Source organism: Colletes latitarsis, chromosome 1, assembly GCF_051014445.1.
Source record: "Colletes latitarsis isolate SP2378_abdomen chromosome 1, iyColLati1, whole genome shotgun sequence".
Classification (NCBI taxonomy): Eukaryota; Metazoa; Arthropoda; class Insecta; order Hymenoptera; family Colletidae; genus Colletes; species Colletes latitarsis.
The window spans coordinates 49,652,914-49,673,646 of record NC_135134.1 but is presented as its reverse complement, the minus strand read 5'-3'; the positions used below and the strand labels follow the sequence as shown (position 1 = coordinate 49,673,646).

Genomic DNA, 20,733 nt, shown 5'->3' with positions numbered 1-20,733 from the left:
GAAACTACATCACTGTTGCCAATCTAAAGAACAACGAAAAAATGTTTGAAAAATTGAATACTCTTTCTTTGCTTGAAAAGAGGCAAAAGAAATGTTTCTTGGATCTTGTTACAAATTTCCATTCTCTTCGCTTCTTACGCTAATTTTTAGCAACTGTTTACAATAGTTGACACGAATTTATTTTTCAGAATTTTTACATTCTAAATGTTTGCCGCCACTGAAATGATTCCGTTGTCTTAATTAATTTTAATAATAAATTTAAATTTCTCAGAATTATGGTATAACCTGGAATAAAGTAGAACTGCCAACTAATCAAAGACGTAGGAACTTTTACAATAACGTTCTTTAAAATATTCTCTAAATATACATATACTATTCAACTACGCATTTATAATGTAAAAATTCCAATTCAAACTATAATTTTGAAAAGAGTAATTGTATGTTCGAAATAATGAAATAATTTTTATGTATAATTTCAATTATTTGAATTAAATTTAAATAAAATTTGAAACGACTTTTTGATACTCCGTTATAATATTTGAATTTTTCGTATCGTTCTATCTTCTTTTTTAGCAAATTATGCGTGAAGATTTTAAAAAAATTTTTCATTAAAACACCAAAGACTATTACCAACTATTTATTTGTATAAAATAGAAAAATCTTTGAATTTATTGTCGTTCGGTGCCTACTAGATTTCAAACAGATTTGCGTTTAAGAAAAAAAAAAAGTAAGGTTAGGGAATTTTAGAATTGTATGATAGCAGCACTTAGTTCGTATAGAAAAGGACAGAAGGGAAACTAATTTCGTATCGTGCGACTTACTGCAACGAAACTACTGACACAACGACTGGTTCGTTGTTCGTTTCCTCTTGTGATCAGCTTCGATTTGAAAGGTATGTTTTTTATCCATATTAATGACTCTCCGTTTTCGTTCAGACATTTTCGATTAACGCTTCCGCACGGAACCAACCGTATCATGTTTTATTCACAGATTTTCACTCATTTATAACCCCGAAAATCTTTGCTTTTTTCATCTGTCCCATGTGTACGCACTTTTCTGCCTTGAAACTGAATTTCAGTAATAGTGTTCACGAGCTGTGCAGCTTTTTTTAAATAAATTAGTAACAGAGCAACAGCCTGTCCGTGAGTACGATAATCATAATGCAGTAGGATCCGCCGAATAATTGACAAATTGATATAATTTCCGCTTTTTTCCCACAATCTCTGCGTACCCTAGCAAATAACCTTTCTCCCTCACGAATATGGTGATTTTCAAATGTCAGTGTAACGTCGCACAAAAATTCTACGGAATTAATGAAATTTTTCCATCACGTGCATTTTGTATTTCACGTATCGTTTATTTCATGTACACGCGTGCACGCAATCAATATTTAAAATATACATAATGCACGCACGACGGAAAATGATATCGCAACGTGCAATTGAATTTCGGCACATTTAACAAATTGTGACTTGGCTGTATGCCATGTCCTTAATTCATTTGTAAAATTATCGTTTAATTTCAATTATCCACTGTTTTTTATTTTGTACACAAACGTTTGTAAATTTAGTCGCTTTGTTCAATATATTCCTATCTCTCTTTTTTTTTTTTTTAAATTTACAGTATATTTTACTGAGTAAATTAATATAAAATATAGATTGTTGTTTTTTATCAATATTTGTTATTTCAATTTTAAAGATAAATGCCTTGAGACACATTTAATTGGTCAGATACTTTAATTACTGTCAAAATGATATTACAGTAATACAGAAATAGTAACTGAAAATAAAGATTAAATTTGTAATGTTTTATACTGTTTTAAGTAAAATAATTAAATAATTTAAGAATGTGTATATTAAATATGTTTGCAAAATTCTATATAATTTGAAAATGTCTTTTGATTCAATATTTCATATATATTTATCTCATAATAATGATCATTTGTATAGATTCTATTTGAAAATTAATTATATTCAAATGTTATAATAAAAAAAAGTTCTTAAAAAGAAATTATATGATACTTTTATACATAAATGGTTCTGTTTCATAAAAAAAAATAAAATGCTTAAACTAATAGAAATACCTCTTTTCTTCTTTGCACATAATTGCTTTAAAAGCCTGTATTTCAAGTATTTTAATCCGAATAAAGTTTTTACATTGTTTAACACGAATAAGATCAATTTTAGATTTACACATTTTTGTTTATGAAATATACAATTGCTCATGAAACAATTTAAATTTATTTTTGCAATAATCAATTTAGTTGTTAAAGTAAATAAATGTCTTATTGATATTTAGGTAGTAACAATAACAAATTATATGAAAAAAGAGTAATATTTTTTAACCATAATCTAAACTATCTAATACTATCTAAAGAAATTTCAAAAATTGTTTGAAATTTTAATGATTTAAAGAAACATAAAGTACTTCTTTTTTTATTATAGCAATGTCAAAAAAATTTTATTGTTTTTTAGCGTTTTATTTTTTTTAAAACGAAACAAATCTGGATTATAGTACAATGACAACTGATCCAAAGCGCGCTTCCAATAATAGCGACATGGAATCTATTGAAGATGAAGATGATAACAACAGTATAGAGCTTACTACCCAAAATTTACGTAAACACGATGTGTTAGCTGCTCTGCAAGATCGTATTTCTGCACCAAGATTGGAGGTATTCAAATATCATATAAACTATAAACAATTTTTGACAATCCAAAAATTAGAAAGTACTAATTTTTTGTTATATCAAAAGGAATACATTGAACTTTATTAATTCTATTACAAATTCCAAATTCTCATAGAGCAGTATTGTCAGTTATATATTGGTTAAAATTTTTGTACTCATAATTTAACTGTATATGTCTGTATTTCGATGTAAATTCCACCACATCTAATAATTGGAATAACTATTAATTAAACTCATAATTAATGTATATGTAAAATGTAGACATTGCTCCATATCAGTAAGTATCATATGTCTTTTAAAATATGTTATCATTTAATTAAGTTCATACACTTTTTATCCTTATTTTCATTTCACTTGGTGTAATAATTTAACAATTTTCGATTATGTGCATTATCAAATTTTATGCTTTTTTACTAAGCTGTTAGTGTAGATCATAAATCGTGCACCACAGTAGATTAGAAAACAATACGCGGAATTACCTATGCAGCAACCACTGCTTAATTCATAAAAATGAGAAAAGTGTATGTTTTATATAATCAATTGTTCTATTAACAATTAATTCTGGCTATTTTAAGTTAGAATGTTAGGTAACCAGAAAGTAATATATTTTAAAATAGAAGACCTTTAAATATCAATGTAAAATATTAATACTCATTGTAAAAAGCTCTTCTCAATATTACATTCAATTTGCAATAAATAGAGAGACTATTAAGTTATGGATTAAAAATTATATTTTATATGTAATTTTTAATTTTTAGCAAATGCAGTCTCTTCCAGCTTCTGTAAAACGCAGAGTTAAAGCTCTGAAACAATTACAATTATTTACTACTAACATTGAGGCAAAATTCTATGGAGACATACATACTTTGGAATGTGCTTATAACAAATTGTACGCTCCTCTTTATGAGAAGAGGGGTGAAATAGTGTCAGGTGCTTATGAACCAACAGACACGCAATGCGTATGGGAGAGCGACGACGAAGACGAATTAATTAATGAGCTAATAAAAACAACTCTTGAAGGGAATAAGGAAGAAAAGAAAGAAGAGTATGTTTATTAAAAATTTCAATTTACTTTGTTATATTGATCTTCGTGAAATTATAATATCATTAATTAATTGTAACCATTTTAGAGCTGAAAGTGAAGATGTTAAAGGCATCCCAGAATTTTGGCTAACAATATTTAAAAATGTTGGAACATTGGCTGATATGGTTCAGGAACACGATGAACCAATACTGAAACATTTACATGATATTAAAGTGAAATTTCTTGAAGCTAATCCAATGGTAAGTTGTCTGTTCAAATAAAAGAAAGAGTATTAAATTGTAAAATTTCCATTTTACTATACAGGGTGCGTCCAAAAGTATTGTACAAGCGTGCAGAAGGAGATTCCTTGTATAAAAATAAATAAAAAATGTAGAATAAAATTTTTCCTTCCGAGGTTTCTCCATTTTCGAAAAAATCGATTTAAAAATCCACTGCACGTGTTTACATTTGCATAACTAAGTTACGGTCCGTCGGACAATATACAATGTCTATAGTATTATATGTAAAGCTGTCCCCGTCTAATTACGGATACATCTATACTCGTTAATGCGTAATTAATACTGTGTACCAATAAATAGAGGTAACATAGACCGGACAGTATCGTACATTTAAAAATGTTTTAACGAGACGTGTGTTGCTTCTTAACGATTTCGAACAGCGGATTTTCACCCCGATTTTCTCGGAAACTAAGCTTCGGAGAATAAAATTATATTATATAGGTTTTATGTATTTTTACATAACGAATAGCAGTTTGTACGTATGAAAAATGGACAGCATCTAAAATGTAAAATAAGAACAAGTAGAAAATGTGAAAAGATAGTTGAATTACATTCAAATCTAACGAGGTCTTTTGTAGGGTTTTGTCCTTGAGTTCCATTTTGAGCCAAATGAATACTTTACTAACACAGTTCTAACTAAAGAATATATCATGAAATGTACACCTGAAAAAAATGATCCGTTCAGTTTTGAAGGACCTGAAATATATAAATGTAAGGTAAGTAGGTAGTTTTAGCCAAAATAAACTTTATTTCGTATCTGTGGCAATGAAAACCATATTGTATAACATACGATTTGCACTTATATTTGTTGTGACTCCTTCTTTAACAGGGATGTACGATCGATTGGAAAAAAGGAAAGAACGTCACAGTAAAAACTATAAAAAAGAATCAAAAACATAAATCTCGAGGGTCCATACGAACTGTAACGAAAACTATTCAAAATGATTCATTTTTCAACTTTTTCAGTCCACCAGTTGGTAAGAGCAGATAATAGTTTCTATTCTTATATTTTGTTTCTATATTTAAATTGATGCGCTTATAATACAATTTATTGTAAATTGTTCCTTCAGTGCCAGAAGATTCAGAAGCCGAGATAGACGATGAAACTCAAGCTTTATTAACAAGCGATTTTGAAATTGGTCATTATATTAGAGAGCGTATAGTTCCTAGAGCTATACTATATTTTACAGGTATCCCTTTCTACTGTTTTTTACAAATCGAAATTAATATTTAAGAAATCTTCCAATGTTATTGTTTATCTAGTTTTTCTAATACGATCGATCTATAATAAATAAATTTTGATACTATTTCAGGAGAAGGCTTAGAAGACGAGGAAGAAGATTATGAAGAAGATGAGGATGACGAGGACGATCCTGAGGGTGAAGACGAAGATTATGAGGAATCTGCACCATCAGGTGGGAAACAACAAGGCAATAAACCTGCCGACTGTAAAACACAGTAGAATTATATACAAATTAAGATAAGAGAAAATCGTTCGTGCGTACAGTAAGAGACAAAACACACTAACAAAACTTGACCGATAACTGCTTAGATATCCTGTGCCCGTGGCTCCAACGTAATCCTGTTCGTATCAATCATCTAATCATATCATATCTCCTATTCCAGATCAAGCCTAGACTCTTCGACATACCAGTGACAAAATTATGCGTACCCTTCTTTTAACCGACGTTGACGATGAATAGAAATACGGCTCATTAACAGCTAAGCTCTAATAATGTCATATAAGTATAAACGATTGCGCTCTCAGCTCTACATAATAATCATTGTCATTTTTAATTGCTTCATTTTATATTGTATTGTTACGTTTATATACAAACGAGAAAGTTAGTTGAATTTTTTTCAAAACGCACGTTGATCTATGGACAAATTTTTGGGTACTGTTAAAACATTTTTAATACAAAAATTGAGAAAACTGCAGACAGCGCTTTCTTTCTTCTTGCCGTATTACGATGTAGTGCCATATTTTCCTTTTTTCTCTGATTAAACCTGTTACATTATGGGAGAAAAGTGAGAAAGATATTCCAGCTCTGGTACAAATTGCGAAACTGACGATATTAATAGAGGGTGTTTCTTAATACATAGGAAATATTTCAAACATGGATTCAGTACTGATAGGCTTAAGAAATTTATGTACACGTATTCCCGATGTAACCTTGTTATTAAGTTACAATCTTTCACACGTTTTATAAACTATTTTTAAAGAATATGTTTAAAATAGCTGTTTGTTAGCTTACACGCGCATCTGAATGAACTTGGTGTAGTTATCGGGAGTATTGCATAAATGATACATTTTAGATGACCCTATAGATAATAGTAGAGTTGGATATAGCTTTTAAAATCTAATTGCTTATTTCGAATCTAAGCGATTAGTCTTATATTATACATTCTATGCTTTTCCAGAAGCGAGACCGAGCATCATGAACGATATGAAATAATTAACATCTAAGGAGATTTTGTTTAGCAACTTGTGTAAATGATTTTGTAAAACATTGTGAGTGGATGTTCCTGTTAATCCTTCAGGCAAAGTGACAAATTATATTATATTATTGTCAATGATCCTTGACCATAGATTAATGTTAAATTGCTGTTAAAAGCTTGAACAAACAATGGGACAAAGATACTGTTAGAATATGAAAAATAATATATCTTCAAAGCAAGGTTATATGGGGTGTATGTTTATATAAAGTTCTGTTTCGTTGTTTTGGAGTTCTGAATCAATTCTTGTAATACATATTAAGAAACGTTCTGTGACCCAGAAAACATACAGGCTGCTGTATGATTTACTAAACATTTTTTTTCTCACAAATCATTTTTCCTTAGGTTCATCTAATTTCCTTAAGTTACATAAAAATACAACTCTTTTTATACAAAATTGTTTTCAATTTAATTTGTTATAGACTTGAATTATATTGGCCATGTTATCCACATAATAAATTAAGTTTGATATCATATTTATGTTGTGCATACGTATTTATGAACTTAATACGGTAAGTACTAAATTTCGATATTTATTTTAAAATAATTTCTTTCGATATTCTATCTATCTATACAACATATTCGTTTTAATACGGGCGGGGACACGTTTAAATGACTTTGTGTATTGAAATACGTCTAAAATAATGAATAGAACAAATTACAACAACCTTATTAAGTATTCCTGTAACTTGTATCCAATATCTCTTAAGTACAAAATATGTACTTACATTTAATTCCATCGATGAAGAAAGACATAACACTGTTCTAGATTATATAGTGTTTGCTTTCTAAATTTACGAATAACTTAATAAATTTGTAATACATTTTTTAAGAACTTAGACGTTTTAGAAAATATGGTTTGACTCTGAATCAGACTTACGTTCAGCGACATCTTGAAAAAAATGTTACAGTCATGAAAGTCTATGGTACTTGACATAATTTCGTTTTCTGCATGATTTGATAACTCTACTCGCGACTGATAATGCAAAGCACCGAGTAACATACATAAGTATGTTTTTGCGAAATATACGTCGTGTGTCTTGACGCATATAATTTTTACACCGTACCGACATGTCGCAAAAGGACCAAAGAATTCTAAAACAGTTTCACAATTGTCAAATTTTACGCGATAGTAAGATTTTGATCGAAGATCTATGGGTTCGCGACGGGAAAATTGTCGATCCGGAAAAAATTTTTTACGACGAGAAAGTAAAACCAGACGTTAGAATCAATTGTGATGGAGCGTTGATTTCGCCTGGATATATCGATCTTCAAATTAATGGTACTTAATGTAAATACGTATCATTTTTATCATAAACGTTATGATTTATATCTATCAGACAAGAGAATTATTGTGTTAATTAATTCTTATAAATAGAATTTTATTTATCAGGTGGCTTTGGCGTAGATTTTACACATAATGTTGATAATGTACAGGAAGGAATTAATAAAGTAGCTAAAAAATTATTAGAATTTGGTGTAACATCATTTTGCCCAACTTTAGTAACATCGCCTAACGAAACATATTACAAAGTATTGTCAAAAATAAAGAAGAGAAATGGTGGACTCCATGGAGCAACTATATTAGGCATTCATTTAGAAGGACCTTTTATTAATCCAAGTAAAAAAGGAGCTCATCCAGAATGCTACATTAAACAATTTGAAAAAGCAAGTTATTTAACGTTTTTAATTTGTTTATTGCATATAAACATAAACACAAATTATTAAACATTATTAATAGATACTTCAAAATCAATGGAATTATTCATTGCTGTTACAAGTTTAAATTTATATGATCTCTTCACTGTTTACTGAATATCAATATATTCAACATTTTTTTGTTGTACCTCAAAATCTACATTTCAGGGTTTTGAGACATTAATTGATACGTATGGATCTTTAGAAAATGTATGTCTTATTACACTGGCACCAGAACTTCCCAATGCTCAAACAGTCATTGCAGAATTATGCAAAAGAAACATTAAAGTTTCTCTTGGTAAGATGCTAAAGAAGCTGCACAATTTTGTTTTTATTCCTCTAATTTCCTTGTATTTTCTTGTTATGCAATAGTCTTTAAAATCAATTTCTTTCTTATTTAAATATTTTAGGCCACTCCATAGCAAATTTACATGAAGGAGAAGAAGCTGTAAAAAGTGGAGCTTCATTCATCACACACCTTTTCAATGCAATGTTACCAGTAATTATTTAGAATATAGAAACAATTTTATTTTTATATATATTAATAATTTTTTATATATAATAATAAGTTTTTATGTGTATAAATAAAGAATAAATTTTGTATTTATAGTTTCATCATAGGGATCCAGGATTAGTTGGTCTTTTAACATCTGACAAAATTCCAGCTGGAAGAACCATTCATTATGGTATAATAGCAGATGGAATACATACTCATCCTGCAGCATTGCGTATAGCTCACAGAACACACCCTAAAGGTCTGGTTATTTTTCTAGTATTGCAACAAAGTTTTCTTTCAAATTGGTGTGTACAGTATTTATTTTTTTAGGACTTGTTCTGGTAACTGATGCAATCTCAGCCTTGGGTTTAGAAGAAGGCGTGCATCAGTTAGGACAATTAAAGATAGAAATGCGCATGGGGTCTGCATATATTGCTGGAACAAATACTCTGTGTGGCAGTACAGCAGAAATGTCAAAATGCGTGCGACGTTTCAAAGAAGCAACAGGTAATTTCAATGCTACTATTTAATTTTAAACTTTTAAAATTATACAACTATTTTTTATAGATTGCTCTGTGGTAGAGGCTTTAGAAGCTGCTACTCTTCATCCAGCACGAACTCTCGGTATAGAAAACAATAAAGGAGTCTTAAACTATGGAGCTGATGCTGATTTTGTAATGTTAAATAACAGTTTGGAACTGTTATCTACATGGATTTCAGGAACATGTGTACACTCGCAATCACATTCGTAAGCAAATGTATTTTAAATGACTTAATTGTTGTACTTTTTCACACAATATCTAATGGTTATGAATATCATTCTAGCCATATTAAGGTGCATCTGCATATTCATATACTAAGATTATATATTTTGTATACAAAAACTTGTGTAAAATATGTTTTGTATATTTTTATATATATACAGATGTTTATCGATCATTCGTATTACCGTGCTCGATATAATTGATAAGAATAGTCACTTTAGATGGTTCGGCTATTTTGCATACCCTATTATAGTTTAAATAGATCGGATCACCTAAAGTAATTCTCCTTGCGATTTCAGTAGATCGCTAATATTTCTAACAATATATTTCAAATATAACAATCCAGTATTTGTTTTTTATAGAAGTTTTCTATGAATGTACTTAATAACGATCAACATTTATCATAACTTTACTAATTGTAAAAAATTCAATGATGAATGCTTTCGATATATTGACAAATAAATAAACATTTATTTTGTTAGCTCAATCTTTTTCAACATAAAATTTCTCAGAATATCCTTAATATAAATCTCAAAGTAAACGATAAAAGTTAATTTTCTCTGTTAAAATGTATTGCTTTATTATAATCTCTAATACAAATAATAGCGTTAAATGGCATATTATTTTTCATAAAAATACTTTTTCTTTTTAATGCGTACTTAATGAATTAGCAGCACCAGATTTTGTAATCAGTTCTGCAAAGCGTTAAGGAAAGATTTGTCCACGCGTTATGTTGCCACTTTCCGATAAAATATTATTTCTGTTATATCGTTGATATGTAATTTACTATCTTAAAGTATAAAGTATAATGACGAATACCAACCCCCACAAGGTTTTTGTGTTAATAAACAACGTCCTTCAGGTTGCATATATACGGTGAGTGTCTAATGCCAAACGAATGTGCTGGAGGAATATCAAGAACTACCTGTAATCAATAACATTTGTAAATTTCGTAAAAAATATTTTTACGAAACTAAAAAAAAGCTATCTGAAAATTGCCGAATTTTTTCTATGAATTTTATATAAAATATTGAATGGAAAGGATATTTTTAACCGTGCATTGCTGTACTGCGATTAGTGGGACACGCTATGTATATACTTTTTCTGGACAGTGTGCTCCGGGTCCTGGAACCTGTGAATGATCGTCAGGCAGCTGATAGCGAGAACTTATGCTATAAGCGGGACTTTTCATTCTAACTGCGTCTGGCTTTACGGCTTCGTACGTTCCAGGTCCGGGAACCAAAACACGATCATCCGTGAAGACTTTCTGTCTACCGGAAATCGAATAAGCCGGTGCCGTTTTCTTGTTGCCCTCCTTCGTTCCACCAAGAGCAGAAGGAATGTTGTAAACATTTGGAGCTGAAACAGAACGGAAAAAGAAAGCGTACTTAAACAAGACAGTACAGATATTCGTTTTCTGATAAAAAATTTACTTTTTCTTGAAAATTGTTTTTGTAATGTCTTGCAGGGTACAAAATTTCAGTAAAATTATTTTCATCGTTGTACACGTTAGAAAGGATTGTTTGAGACGAAGAATAATGTTTCTAAGCATACGTACACGCTACATACTAGCATTACAATGTAAAACAATATCGAAGAAGCTGACATAAAAAAATAAGTATTGTAGATTTACCTGGAATATCGTCTGGTCTATTTATACTTGTCCTGAGACCGAAAGTAAATCGTAATGCTTTTTCCAATAAAAGCATAGCTTTTTCTGGACTGTATTCGCCCGGACCTTTAAAGGGAGTATTGTGTCGTTATATCTATTGAAAAAATGCATACAAGGAAATTAAGAATAATAGATTCTAGTGCTTTATTGTACCTGGTAGAGAATCTGTTTCGTGTATATCGGTTTTAACGCCAAAGCTGTATCGAGGAGATTTGTTTAGATTTACCTTTTCCGGATGGTAACTTCCAGGCGCTGTATTTTGTATAAAAAATTTATAAACTTTATGCTTGATAAATAATAACGCGAAACTTGTACTGAATTACTTGCCAGGTACATCGTTAGGTTTGTCGACGAATGCCTTTAAGCCGAAAGAATACTCGGGAGACTTATCAAAATTGACTTTTTCTGGAGAATAGGTGCCAGGAGCTACAAGAATTAAAGCAAAAATACTGATGTAAAATGTACCAAAAATTGTTTGAGACAAAAATTGAATATCATACGTCTAATGTCACCCACAATATTACAATATTATGATGACCGAAATAAATTCACCTGGATTGTCGTTAGGTTTTTCTGGTGTACCACGTCCAGATAAACTGTATTGAGGCCCTTTATCTAAATTTACCTTCTCAGGACTATATGTTCCCGGCGCTATGATAATGAAAGGAACGTATAAATCTCTCTACTACAAGTCAATATCAGACACCGATAATTTTCATATTAATCACCTGGATTGTCATTGAGTTTTTCTGGTAACCCTTTACCAGACAAACTGAATTGAGGACCTCTATTTAAATTTACTTTTTCCGGACTGTATGTTCCCGGTGCTGAGAAAAGCCAAGTATTAAAAACAGAAAATTTGTGTATAAACTATAAAATGAAGGTTAAAATAAATCGAGTAAAATAAATACGTTATAAATAAAATATTTTTTTCACTGACCGGGGTTATCGTTTGGTTTTTCAGGAGGAGCCTTCCCGCTCAAACTATATTGGGGACCCTTGCCCAAATTAACTTTTTCGGGATAGTAAGTACCAGGGGCTGTAAAGAAGGTTCATACTAACAAGAGGATCCTAATACAAATGAACTCTTCTTCGAATAATAATTTTACCTGGAGTATCATTCGTTTTCTCAAGGGGGGTCCTCAGTCCAAAAGAAAATTGCGGTGCCCTATCCAATTTTAAGTTTTCTGGGCAGTACGTACCTGGCGCTGAGAATAATTTTTTTATGTCGCTTAACTTTCAAATCGGCTCAGCTATGCGGAGAACGTGCATATAAAAGATTTTGCATATATACCAGGAGTGTTGTCCGGTTTCTCTATACGACCCTTTCCTGTGAGACTATATTGAGGACCCTTGTCCAAGTTGACTTTTTCAGGACTGTAGGTGCCAGGTGCTATAACAATCACCGTGTCGATAGTTGGTCGACAAAGTGCTAATCCAGGAAATTATTTAATAATTACCTGGAGTATCACTTGGCTTTTCGAGAGGAGGTCTAAGTCCGAAGGTGAATTGCGGTGTGTTGTCCAATCTTACCTTTTCTGGGCAATAAGCTCCCGGTGCTAATATTATAATGGAAGGAAATATATATTAATCGAATAATAAATATAACTATCGTTTGTTAAAATTTACCTATCATTGAGCATGTCAAACGAAATGGACAACCCTGTGTATTTAATAAATTATCTGCACTCATTTCCATTTAATCGCAATATATCGAAGGATTAAACGATTTAAATTATTATAAATTCTTGAATTTCTCTAATAATCAATATATTGAGTGCAAATTGTTACACATGCAGCGTGATACAATTATTTATTGCATGCATTGTCGATCTACACCACCTCTGCTGCAAAATATTAACAATCCACGTAAAAAGGATAGTCGAAATAGCGGGGATGCGAAATTAATAGTTTACCAAGCTGCTAATTAAAATAAGTAGCCGAAAATAATTGGCAGGCGCAACTACGGAAGAGTAACGTTAGGAATACCTAAAGTTTAATAAAGTTTATTCTTCGAAGATCGATTATCTCTGCATTAGCGTAGAGCTCTTCGACAACTAATGATCGGTTGTTCACTGTGGCATCGATCTTCCGAAGACATCGTTTTCATAACTTCTGTCGCAATAAATTTCTTTTCTACAGTCTGCCGTAAGAATCATCGCTAAAGATATTCATTACTAACAAGGAAAGTACCCAAACCATTTCGATACCAACTCATACAAATACTATTTTGAAACGAGTATTTCATTGAATTATAAGAAGATAGTATTTTAAACGTCGAAGGCAATTTATAAGTAAGCTCTGACCCTTTCGGAACACGCGAAACCGATTAACTTCGAACTACGATTAGTAATTTTGTCTATTAGTAGAAAGAAATAGATAGAATCGAATACGAGGACTTGGCGAGTTTCGTAATTACCAGGAATATCGCTCGGTTTCTCCAATACAGGTTTTACGCCGAAACTGTACTCGGGGGCTTTGTCGAGAGTCACCTTTTCAGTGCAATAGTCGCTCGGTGCTACGATCAAGATTTAATTATCTTCGGTTTTTCAATCAAATGATTCAGAAACGACGCGCTACAATTTGTTCGTTTTAAAAATATTTTGACAATCATAATACTTTAATACGAAACAGTTTAGATTTCTTTCACAAATATCCACTGCATTATACGGGGGTTGATCGATAACCGAGTTGTACATGTTAAGAAGCATGTGGAACGTGTACGTACCAGGCGTGCAGCTGATTTTCTCGGTTTGTGTTTTGATGCCGAACGAGAATTTTGGCGAACTGTCTAGAATGACCTTTTCAGCTTTTTCCGGATTGTAATCGCCCGGTGCTGGTGTCGGTTCCTCTTTCGTGGATTTCGTGCGGCCGTGCAAAGACGACGCCGGTGCTGCATCTTTTCCTGCATAAAGAAAATCATGACAATGTAGTTTTTTAATCTCTACAAAAATGTATTGACGTATTCATGCCCTAAATCTAATATTTAAAGAGCTAATAACACTTTAAAGTATACTGTTCGAAACACCGTATAATATTGGAAAGTCCACGATTGTTGAATTGAAAAGGAACGAATCTAAACTAGTAGAATTCGAGAAAACAGCGATCAAAGCGATAATTATCTTCGGAAGAGCGTAAAATTAGCGAAGTCCGACCAATTAGACAGACGACGCAGTAATGAATAGTGCATCAAGACGAGCGAAAGTTCGAAAAGCAATAGATACCTTTCAAATATTTATTTTAGATACTTTCTCATAATACGTTTGACCATGTATAAATTGTAACTTTGATTTCCTAGTTTCCAAATAATAAAACCATTATATTTTATATCATTCAAATAATCCGTAATAATTAGTTGCGGAATTAAAATTGAATAAAATAATAAACAGAAAATAGTGTGTATCTATTCGAACGAAATGCAAGGAACGTTACAACGCGCCAAGTTATTAAATGGAAAGCGAAGGAATTTCGCGAATGACGCCCGCTTTAAGGACTACATTCTTGCGGAGTATCGCTGTTCTGGAGTTTGATCGATACCTCATCTGTACACGAAATACAACTGTTCTCAGTATTCGTTTCGAACTTTCTCAATCCTATCACCTCGACTAAATTTCCTTTCGTTAATTCAGCCTTCCATCGCACTCATTAACAATAATTTCTACTGCTTTCGCCTTTATTGTACTCACCTTTCGCGCTAAGTCCAGAAACATTGTATTGACCAGGGCCTGGTCCAGGACTGTTGTTTTTTGCTGAATGTCTAAACATTTTGATAAAATTTAATCAAATACTTTTTTTAAACGATGGATCGATGTATAGACAACTTAAAAAATACTATTGATGTAGTTATTATAATAACATTTGTTGTTACGTTTCTCGTGCTGGGTTTAATAATTTTTTCTTTAAGAAGTAAAAGAAAATACGGTATTAACGAGGAATCGATATCGTTAAGTATTGCAATTAACTATCTAGGCATCCCGTACAATAGGAAAGAGAAGGCCACCGTCATGTAATACTTCAAATAAGGAATCTAATACTTTTTAAGCCCGAACTAGCTGTAGAAGTTAGATGTTCGCTAAAAAAATCCTCGATCAGAGCTGAGTAAAATTTACAATTTGCCAGTATATGTAATACTTCACATTCATCTGTACAAAAAATAAAAAGGAACGACAAAAATAATATTATAATTAAACAATAATAGGAGACTTAATTCCATTCAACATGCAATTATAAACATTTCCATACACCATTTGAATTCAATCATAGGCGGGTCGCGATTAATACGACTTTGAGTAGCGTGACATTCGATTTATTACGAGTTTTAAATAGATGCCAGTTCGCATTTAATAGGAGTCAATAATTCGATTTAGATTATATAATCTGACAGTTACAGAGCCATCATTATTGACTCAATCATCATTCAATTATGTATGCAAAATAGTACTCTGTTCTGCGAAAAATGATCTCTATTCTTGTTCTCTATATTTTTATCACAATTCTGCAATAAAATTAATTTTATGTTTTTACAAACAAAACTATTCGTTTATAATTGATATTATACAAGTACCTGCTGCCAAAAGAGAAGGCTGGTGCTCTGCCCCGCTTTGAATCGGGAACGGTTTTCCCTGAAAGTTTGATTCATAATTTGGCTCGTCGTGTGCAAGATATGAATTCAAACGAGCATACAAGGTGTACAATTGCACGTACCAATCAGCGGGGGCAAAGTTACACAAGCTGGACCTGGACTGGTATATTCTGCAGCGATGGGGCCCCGTCTTTTAGTGGGTGTCCATGATCTCTGCGTCATGCCGCCCATACTCTTCGCACACCTTCTCTTAAAACAAAAATAAAAATAAATATTTACTATATGAAAATAAGTTTTCGAGACAATTTCTAATTTACCTAAAAATATTCAAATTGAAAATGTTAAATCGAAACTATTAGAATTTAAACCATATTAATAGAAACCGTGTAACTGTAAAATTGGAGCCTGGTTGAGTTTAACCGATCTTGTTTAGCAACTTAATTTATTCTAAAACAATTATCCCGATCGACTAATACACAAAGCTGATTTCTAGTTTCTAAGCCTTGGCATATTCTCGACTACCGTCAACCGGTCCGTCAAGTTCAATTATCGAGAAGAACGTTCGCGTGTTTATTATACTTTTTTCCCCCCTTCGCAGGGTAACGAGATTTCCACGGAATTGTGCAACGAACGTGGCCTCGAAAGACGGGCCACAGAAACGACTCACGAAGTACCATATAAGAGTATGTCCATGATGGGTATCCAGAATCGCCCACCATTCGGCATTGGGACTGAATAAAACATGAATATCACAAATTGTATAGCGTTTAAACAACCCAAATAAATGCAGGTCAAACGGCATGACTCACGGCCTACTTGTAGTACTTTATATATGCGTATACCAGACTAATAATTGTAACTGGAACAATCTCCGAGTAGATTTGGATTATGAAAATTTATGTGTATATTTAATACAGATCTCGGAAATCTGTTTACTCCAGGATAAAAATAGCTTGTAGGAACCACCTTGGCATCTTTTGGATACCAATGCGACTATAATTTTTTCTTTTTTGTAATCGAAATAATTGCTGCCAGCTTCTATTATTTTCTTCTATTTATTTAAATTATTTATTTTCATCTTGTTCATAGATTTACGAATATTTATTTCAATTCGAACGTGAAATAACATCGGGAACTCTTTTCTCCGATCTAGCGCCAGCTCTATATTAAAGGAGATCTCTCGACGATCGAGTCACCTATGCGTCAAGGCAAAAAAGTTAAATATCACGCGACCGAGTTACGTACCAGTATTATACGAGACGTTTTCGCGATTATCAAGAGTCAATCATACGTTCGATCTCGCCCAGTATGGCGGACATCAGGGACTCTGGATCGGTTGCATATGCGAAGCTTCTCATAAGGCAGCTAAACATGAACCGATAGAAGGATCTACGCAAGATGATTCGAAGTTTGACTCGACTCTCTTTGCACAGTCGACATAAGATTAGAAAAATTATTACTTTTTAGTAGACACGTTACAAAGTTAACAATAACATATCTAGTAAAAAACACATTAAGACGTAAGTACTTCGAACGCATTGCAATCGGTCGCAATATGTTAAGAATAAATCGGAAACATAAATGATGCCTAAATTAAACCGGTCCAATTTGAGCAACCAATTACGGTATCAATTTACGCAACTCGACCGTCGGACTTTTTACCAAATACACAGCGTAACTTCTTTATTAAGACCAATGAGTTCGTCGTCGGTATATTATAAAGTAACCATATCGCGTCACAAATATATAAAATATTACAATATATTTGGAGTCTGAATCTGGACACTACATCCATCCGGAAACCACGAATCAAATTCAAATCTCAGATAATACCTAATACACCTCCCTACGATCTCGTAATGCAAGTTTTTTTTCTTTCAGAAAGAACAGAATGTCTGGAATGTATCAATGTTTTCCCTTAGAAGGCGAAGATTTTGTCTTCGGCGAATCATTCGTCAGTATTTACTCACTGTTGCTCTTGTTTTGGTCATATAGAGTGCGAGCTTATATACACATGGCTTGTACGCGCCTCTATTACAAGGCTTTCGTCTCCGTATTCGAGCAACGAATATATTTTTACGTGAATGCAAATAGGAATTAACATTTGCATACGATCGTGCATACTTCCCATTAAGACACGGTTGCACGCTATTGTTCGAAACAAGAAAGAACTTTGTTTCGTAACCATCGGTTCATCGTTTGGTGTAATCGCGTGGAGAAAGTGGCCAATGGATCAAGAAGCAATTGGTCACCGGGTGAACCACCCAATTCCATTTTTGTTCATGACTTTACATGCTGCGTGGATTCAGATTAACGAGGACCAGTGAATACGTCTCGATACTTTTCCATATTCGTGGAAACGCTAGGTGAAAAACATTGATTTAATTAATATTTGAGAAAGTTATTCCGAGAAAGGAATCACGAACTCCATTAGTAATAAAAATCAACCTTATCGGAATAAGATGCATTTTCCTATCTCGTTATCAACAATGCGAATGACATACTTGTATTTATCTAGCTAACGTCACATTGACGCGAGATAAGCAAAATTAGCAACAGTTATGAGCCGGATACTTTTTTTATCGTTTGTATTTGTGTATTTGTTTGCTATTGTTTTCGCGTACATTAGACTATCGACCACTAGTGTCATAAACAGATAATCAATAATGATTTTTACTCTTTTGCTAGATTTTACGAGTAAGGGAAATTAAATTACACCAGTTCTTAAAGCAGAAGACCGTTAATTACTTTGCAAATCAAAGTTATCTAGATATTTTTTATTTATTTCTGTAGGTGCCATAGCTCTCTAAATTCTCCGATTCTATTTAAATTCATTTAAATTAATGTATTAAGAGACGTTTACCAAATTTCTGAGACAATTTCTATATCACGCGTTATCAAATTATTTGCAGAAATTTAATTCCTTTATTACGCGAACCATCGAATTTGTATGGATAACGATAGCAAGCTGCGATAAATAACCATTTATGCCTTTGTAATGTTGCCGGCAGTAGATTCGTTAATATAAGGCGATGACATAATATTTGTTTACGGCACGCTCCATTACTCAGAGTTACTCATCGTAGTTGTTCACTGGAAAGGTGTAATAAAGGTGAAAATATCCTTGACGATCGCGCGTTAGATTAACGACATTTTTTTAATGAAAATCAAAGAAGTATGTTTTATACACAGGGTGTTCGCTGAAATATTAACCATTACTGTCACAAGTCACGATTAACTATAAAAAATATTTTACAACGAGACTCAATTGTTTCAGATTATACATATACGTATTGTTTCCAACATTGGTAAATTTTTCTTCAATCAGACGCGGGTAAAATTTTAATTCGAATAATAATTCAAACATAGCGTATAGCAATTTATTAGATTAAACAGTTGAATCTGTTATTTTTTGTGAAATATTTCATTCTCCAACTCAGACTTTATATATTCGCTTATCCTGTACTAAAATTTGTATATTCGAAACTTTTACCTAATGTTGCCCAACTCTGAGTTTCGCGAAATTATTATAAAACTTAAATGGAGATTGTAATTTACCTGGATTGTAGGAAGTTAGGACGAAGTTTATTGAAACTGTCGATGGTGCGAGGACCAGCGAGATAAATTAGTTGAATCCAAATTCGTCGCAACAGTTGTTTGTTGAAGTAGCGCGGGAGCACCGATTAGTTTTAAAACGTGCCTGCACCTGAGACGTATCCTCGAGTGACTGAAGATTAAACGTTGCGGTATTGCAGCATGTGCTTCCTTATCCCCACTACCCCAACAGTAATCTCCGCCGTGATTGAAAATATCCAACGCATGCGCTCCGCGCTTATAATTATCCTTTTCACCGGTGGTTCTTAAGAGGGTATCCTAAACATGAGAAAACATTTTTTAAATTTTATAAGAGCAAAACTACTTAAGATAACAATTTAACATTTTGCACCATTATTTGTACATATCTTGTTACAAAAATACACGATAGTTTTAAAGATTCAGGCTACTTACGCGATCGTTGTAAAAAGAACGTACTCTTGAGATTTACATGATTTCAGCACCCCTCGGTAGATCAACTCTGAAAAATTAAAGGAATTATTAATACTACGTAAAGTGAGTGTGGCTATGGCTTCAAAACTCAAAAACTGACGAAATGGTAGCTTTTTGAAGTAAACGTATCGATAATTATGTAACTGCGGACTGAGGTCTTCTGTCCTTCATTGATTTAAAGGTTTAGCTTATATTTGAAAACTGAAAACAAAGATGCTCTCTGCGAAGTTACGTTCGAGATATCGTCGTAAAGGTATCACCTTGACTCCTTTATTGGATATACTCGATTTCACAAACCCACGCACCCTAACGTTCTCGGACGGCATCCTCGACACTTTCGACCTTGTCATGTCCTGTTCTTCGAGCAAAAGTCAGCTAAAATTAGGGACTCACGTTATCGTCATGGATGACGATACGTAGAAGCGAATGTAAGGCCTGATTCCGTACATATGTAATAATCGAATAAATAAAAAAAGAAATGGTTCCCGTTCGATCATTAATTGCTATGGAAATCATACGATAGTTTCTTCTACTTTACATAAATATACAATGAGTCATAAATATTTTAAACAGACTTGCACCGGTGTTAGCAGAACACAAATTATGCAGCGCAGGGTTAAGACCTTGAAATTTAGTCTTAGCTAGCATTAGATGGGATCGTGTGTCACACTGTTAAGCAATTATTAATTAAGTAGCTCCTTTGTGCTGCCTCTATTGCTCCTCATCCGGTTATCATCTGCATCTAGAAACTGTCGAAAAGTTTTATGGTCTTTTTTTTTACAAAAAATGTACAAGAAAAGTTTATTCTTTCGATCAAATATGTCAAAGACGCCTGTAACGTGTCATTGAATTTAGAAGCATACACTCTACGCTATCAAAAGCGGCACTGTTACCAGTAATACCAACACTGTCCGACACTTGATCGTTCCCCTCTCTTCCCATGCCTGACATCACGATCCAGAGAAC

The 20,733-nt window shown here is 32.6% G+C and overlaps 3 protein-coding genes across 8 annotated transcripts; 2 read left to right on the top strand and 1 right to left on the bottom strand.

The window, feature by feature from the left end:
- Positions 1 to 776: 776 nt before the first annotated feature.
- On the top strand, positions 777 to 6,984 carry Nap1 (Nucleosome assembly protein 1). 6 transcript variants are annotated; one of them, XM_076765483.1, is made up of 9 exons: positions 777 to 892; positions 2,475 to 2,674; positions 3,448 to 3,734; positions 3,820 to 3,973; positions 4,591 to 4,728; positions 4,842 to 4,989; positions 5,083 to 5,202; positions 5,326 to 5,427; positions 6,434 to 6,984. In XM_076765483.1, exons 2-9 carry the CDS (start codon positions 2,519 to 2,521, stop codon positions 6,466 to 6,468), a joined length of 1,140 nt encoding a protein of 379 aa, XP_076621598.1. In that variant the 5' UTR covers positions 777 to 892; positions 2,475 to 2,518; the 3' UTR covers positions 6,469 to 6,984. The 6 variants fall into 6 exon arrangements, with proteins under 6 accessions (XP_076621598.1, XP_076621603.1, XP_076621581.1 ...); XM_076765488.1 differs by lacking the exon at positions 6,434 to 6,984 and adding an exon at positions 5,639 to 5,950; XM_076765466.1 differs by lacking the exon at positions 6,434 to 6,984 and having other exon boundaries at positions 5,326 to 5,950.
- Positions 6,985 to 7,132: 148 nt separating this feature from the next.
- Positions 7,133 to 11,105, top strand: LOC143341987 (N-acetylglucosamine-6-phosphate deacetylase). Its single transcript, XM_076765452.1, has 7 exons — positions 7,133 to 7,790; positions 7,902 to 8,176; positions 8,375 to 8,504; positions 8,617 to 8,705; positions 8,817 to 8,961; positions 9,033 to 9,209; positions 9,270 to 11,105. The coding sequence occupies exons 1-7, from the start codon at positions 7,580 to 7,582 to the stop codon at positions 9,452 to 9,454; spliced, it is 1,212 nt and encodes a 403-aa protein (XP_076621567.1). The 5' UTR covers positions 7,133 to 7,579; the 3' UTR covers positions 9,455 to 11,105.
- On the bottom strand, positions 9,914 to 19,795 carry LOC143341979 (uncharacterized). Its single transcript, XM_076765440.1, has 18 exons — positions 19,729 to 19,795; positions 19,279 to 19,593; positions 15,843 to 15,969; positions 15,703 to 15,760; positions 14,825 to 14,895; positions 13,867 to 14,043; positions 13,558 to 13,656; positions 12,599 to 12,697; positions 12,433 to 12,531; positions 12,248 to 12,346; positions 12,079 to 12,177; positions 11,867 to 11,965; positions 11,691 to 11,789; positions 11,466 to 11,564; positions 11,292 to 11,390; positions 11,100 to 11,204; positions 10,566 to 10,825; positions 9,914 to 10,391 (listed from the first exon to the last, which is right to left on the bottom strand). The coding sequence occupies exons 3-18, from the start codon at positions 15,949 to 15,951 to the stop codon at positions 10,308 to 10,310; spliced, it is 1,755 nt and encodes a 584-aa protein (XP_076621555.1). The 5' UTR covers positions 15,952 to 15,969; positions 19,279 to 19,593; positions 19,729 to 19,795; the 3' UTR covers positions 9,914 to 10,307.
- Between the last annotated feature and the right edge of the window lie 938 nt (positions 19,796 to 20,733).

Bases quoted from the DNA above. Each gene is read 5' to 3' on its own strand.
- Nap1 (XM_076765466.1), top strand. From the start codon at position 2,519: ATGACAACTGATCCAAAGCGCGCTTCCAATAATAGCGACATGGAATCT. The intron at 4,990-5,082 runs GTAAGAGCAGAT...TTGTTCCTTCAG, and splicing joins CTTTTTCAGTCCACCAGTTG to TGCCAGAAGATTCAGAAGCC. The intron at 5,203-5,325 runs GTATCCCTTTCT...ATACTATTTCAG, and splicing joins AGCTATACTATATTTTACAG to GAGAAGGCTTAGAAGACGAG.
- LOC143341987 (XM_076765452.1), top strand. From the start codon at position 7,580: ATGTCGCAAAAGGACCAAAGAATTCTAAAACAGTTTCACAATTGTCAA. The intron at 7,791-7,901 runs GTACTTAATGTA...TTTATTTATCAG, and splicing joins TATCGATCTTCAAATTAATG to GTGGCTTTGGCGTAGATTTT. The intron at 8,706-8,816 runs GTAATTATTTAG...TTGTATTTATAG, and splicing joins TTTTCAATGCAATGTTACCA to TTTCATCATAGGGATCCAGG.
- LOC143341979 (XM_076765440.1), bottom strand. From the start codon at position 15,951: ATGGGCGGCATGACGCAGAGATCATGGACACCCACTAAAAGACGGGGC. The intron at 12,178-12,247 runs GTAAAATTATTA...CCTTCTTTACAG, and splicing joins GAAAACGAATGATACTCCAG to CCCCTGGTACTTACTATCCC. The intron at 11,205-11,291 runs GTACAATAAAGC...CTCCCTTTAAAG, and splicing joins CGAAACAGATTCTCTACCAG to GTCCGGGCGAATACAGTCCA.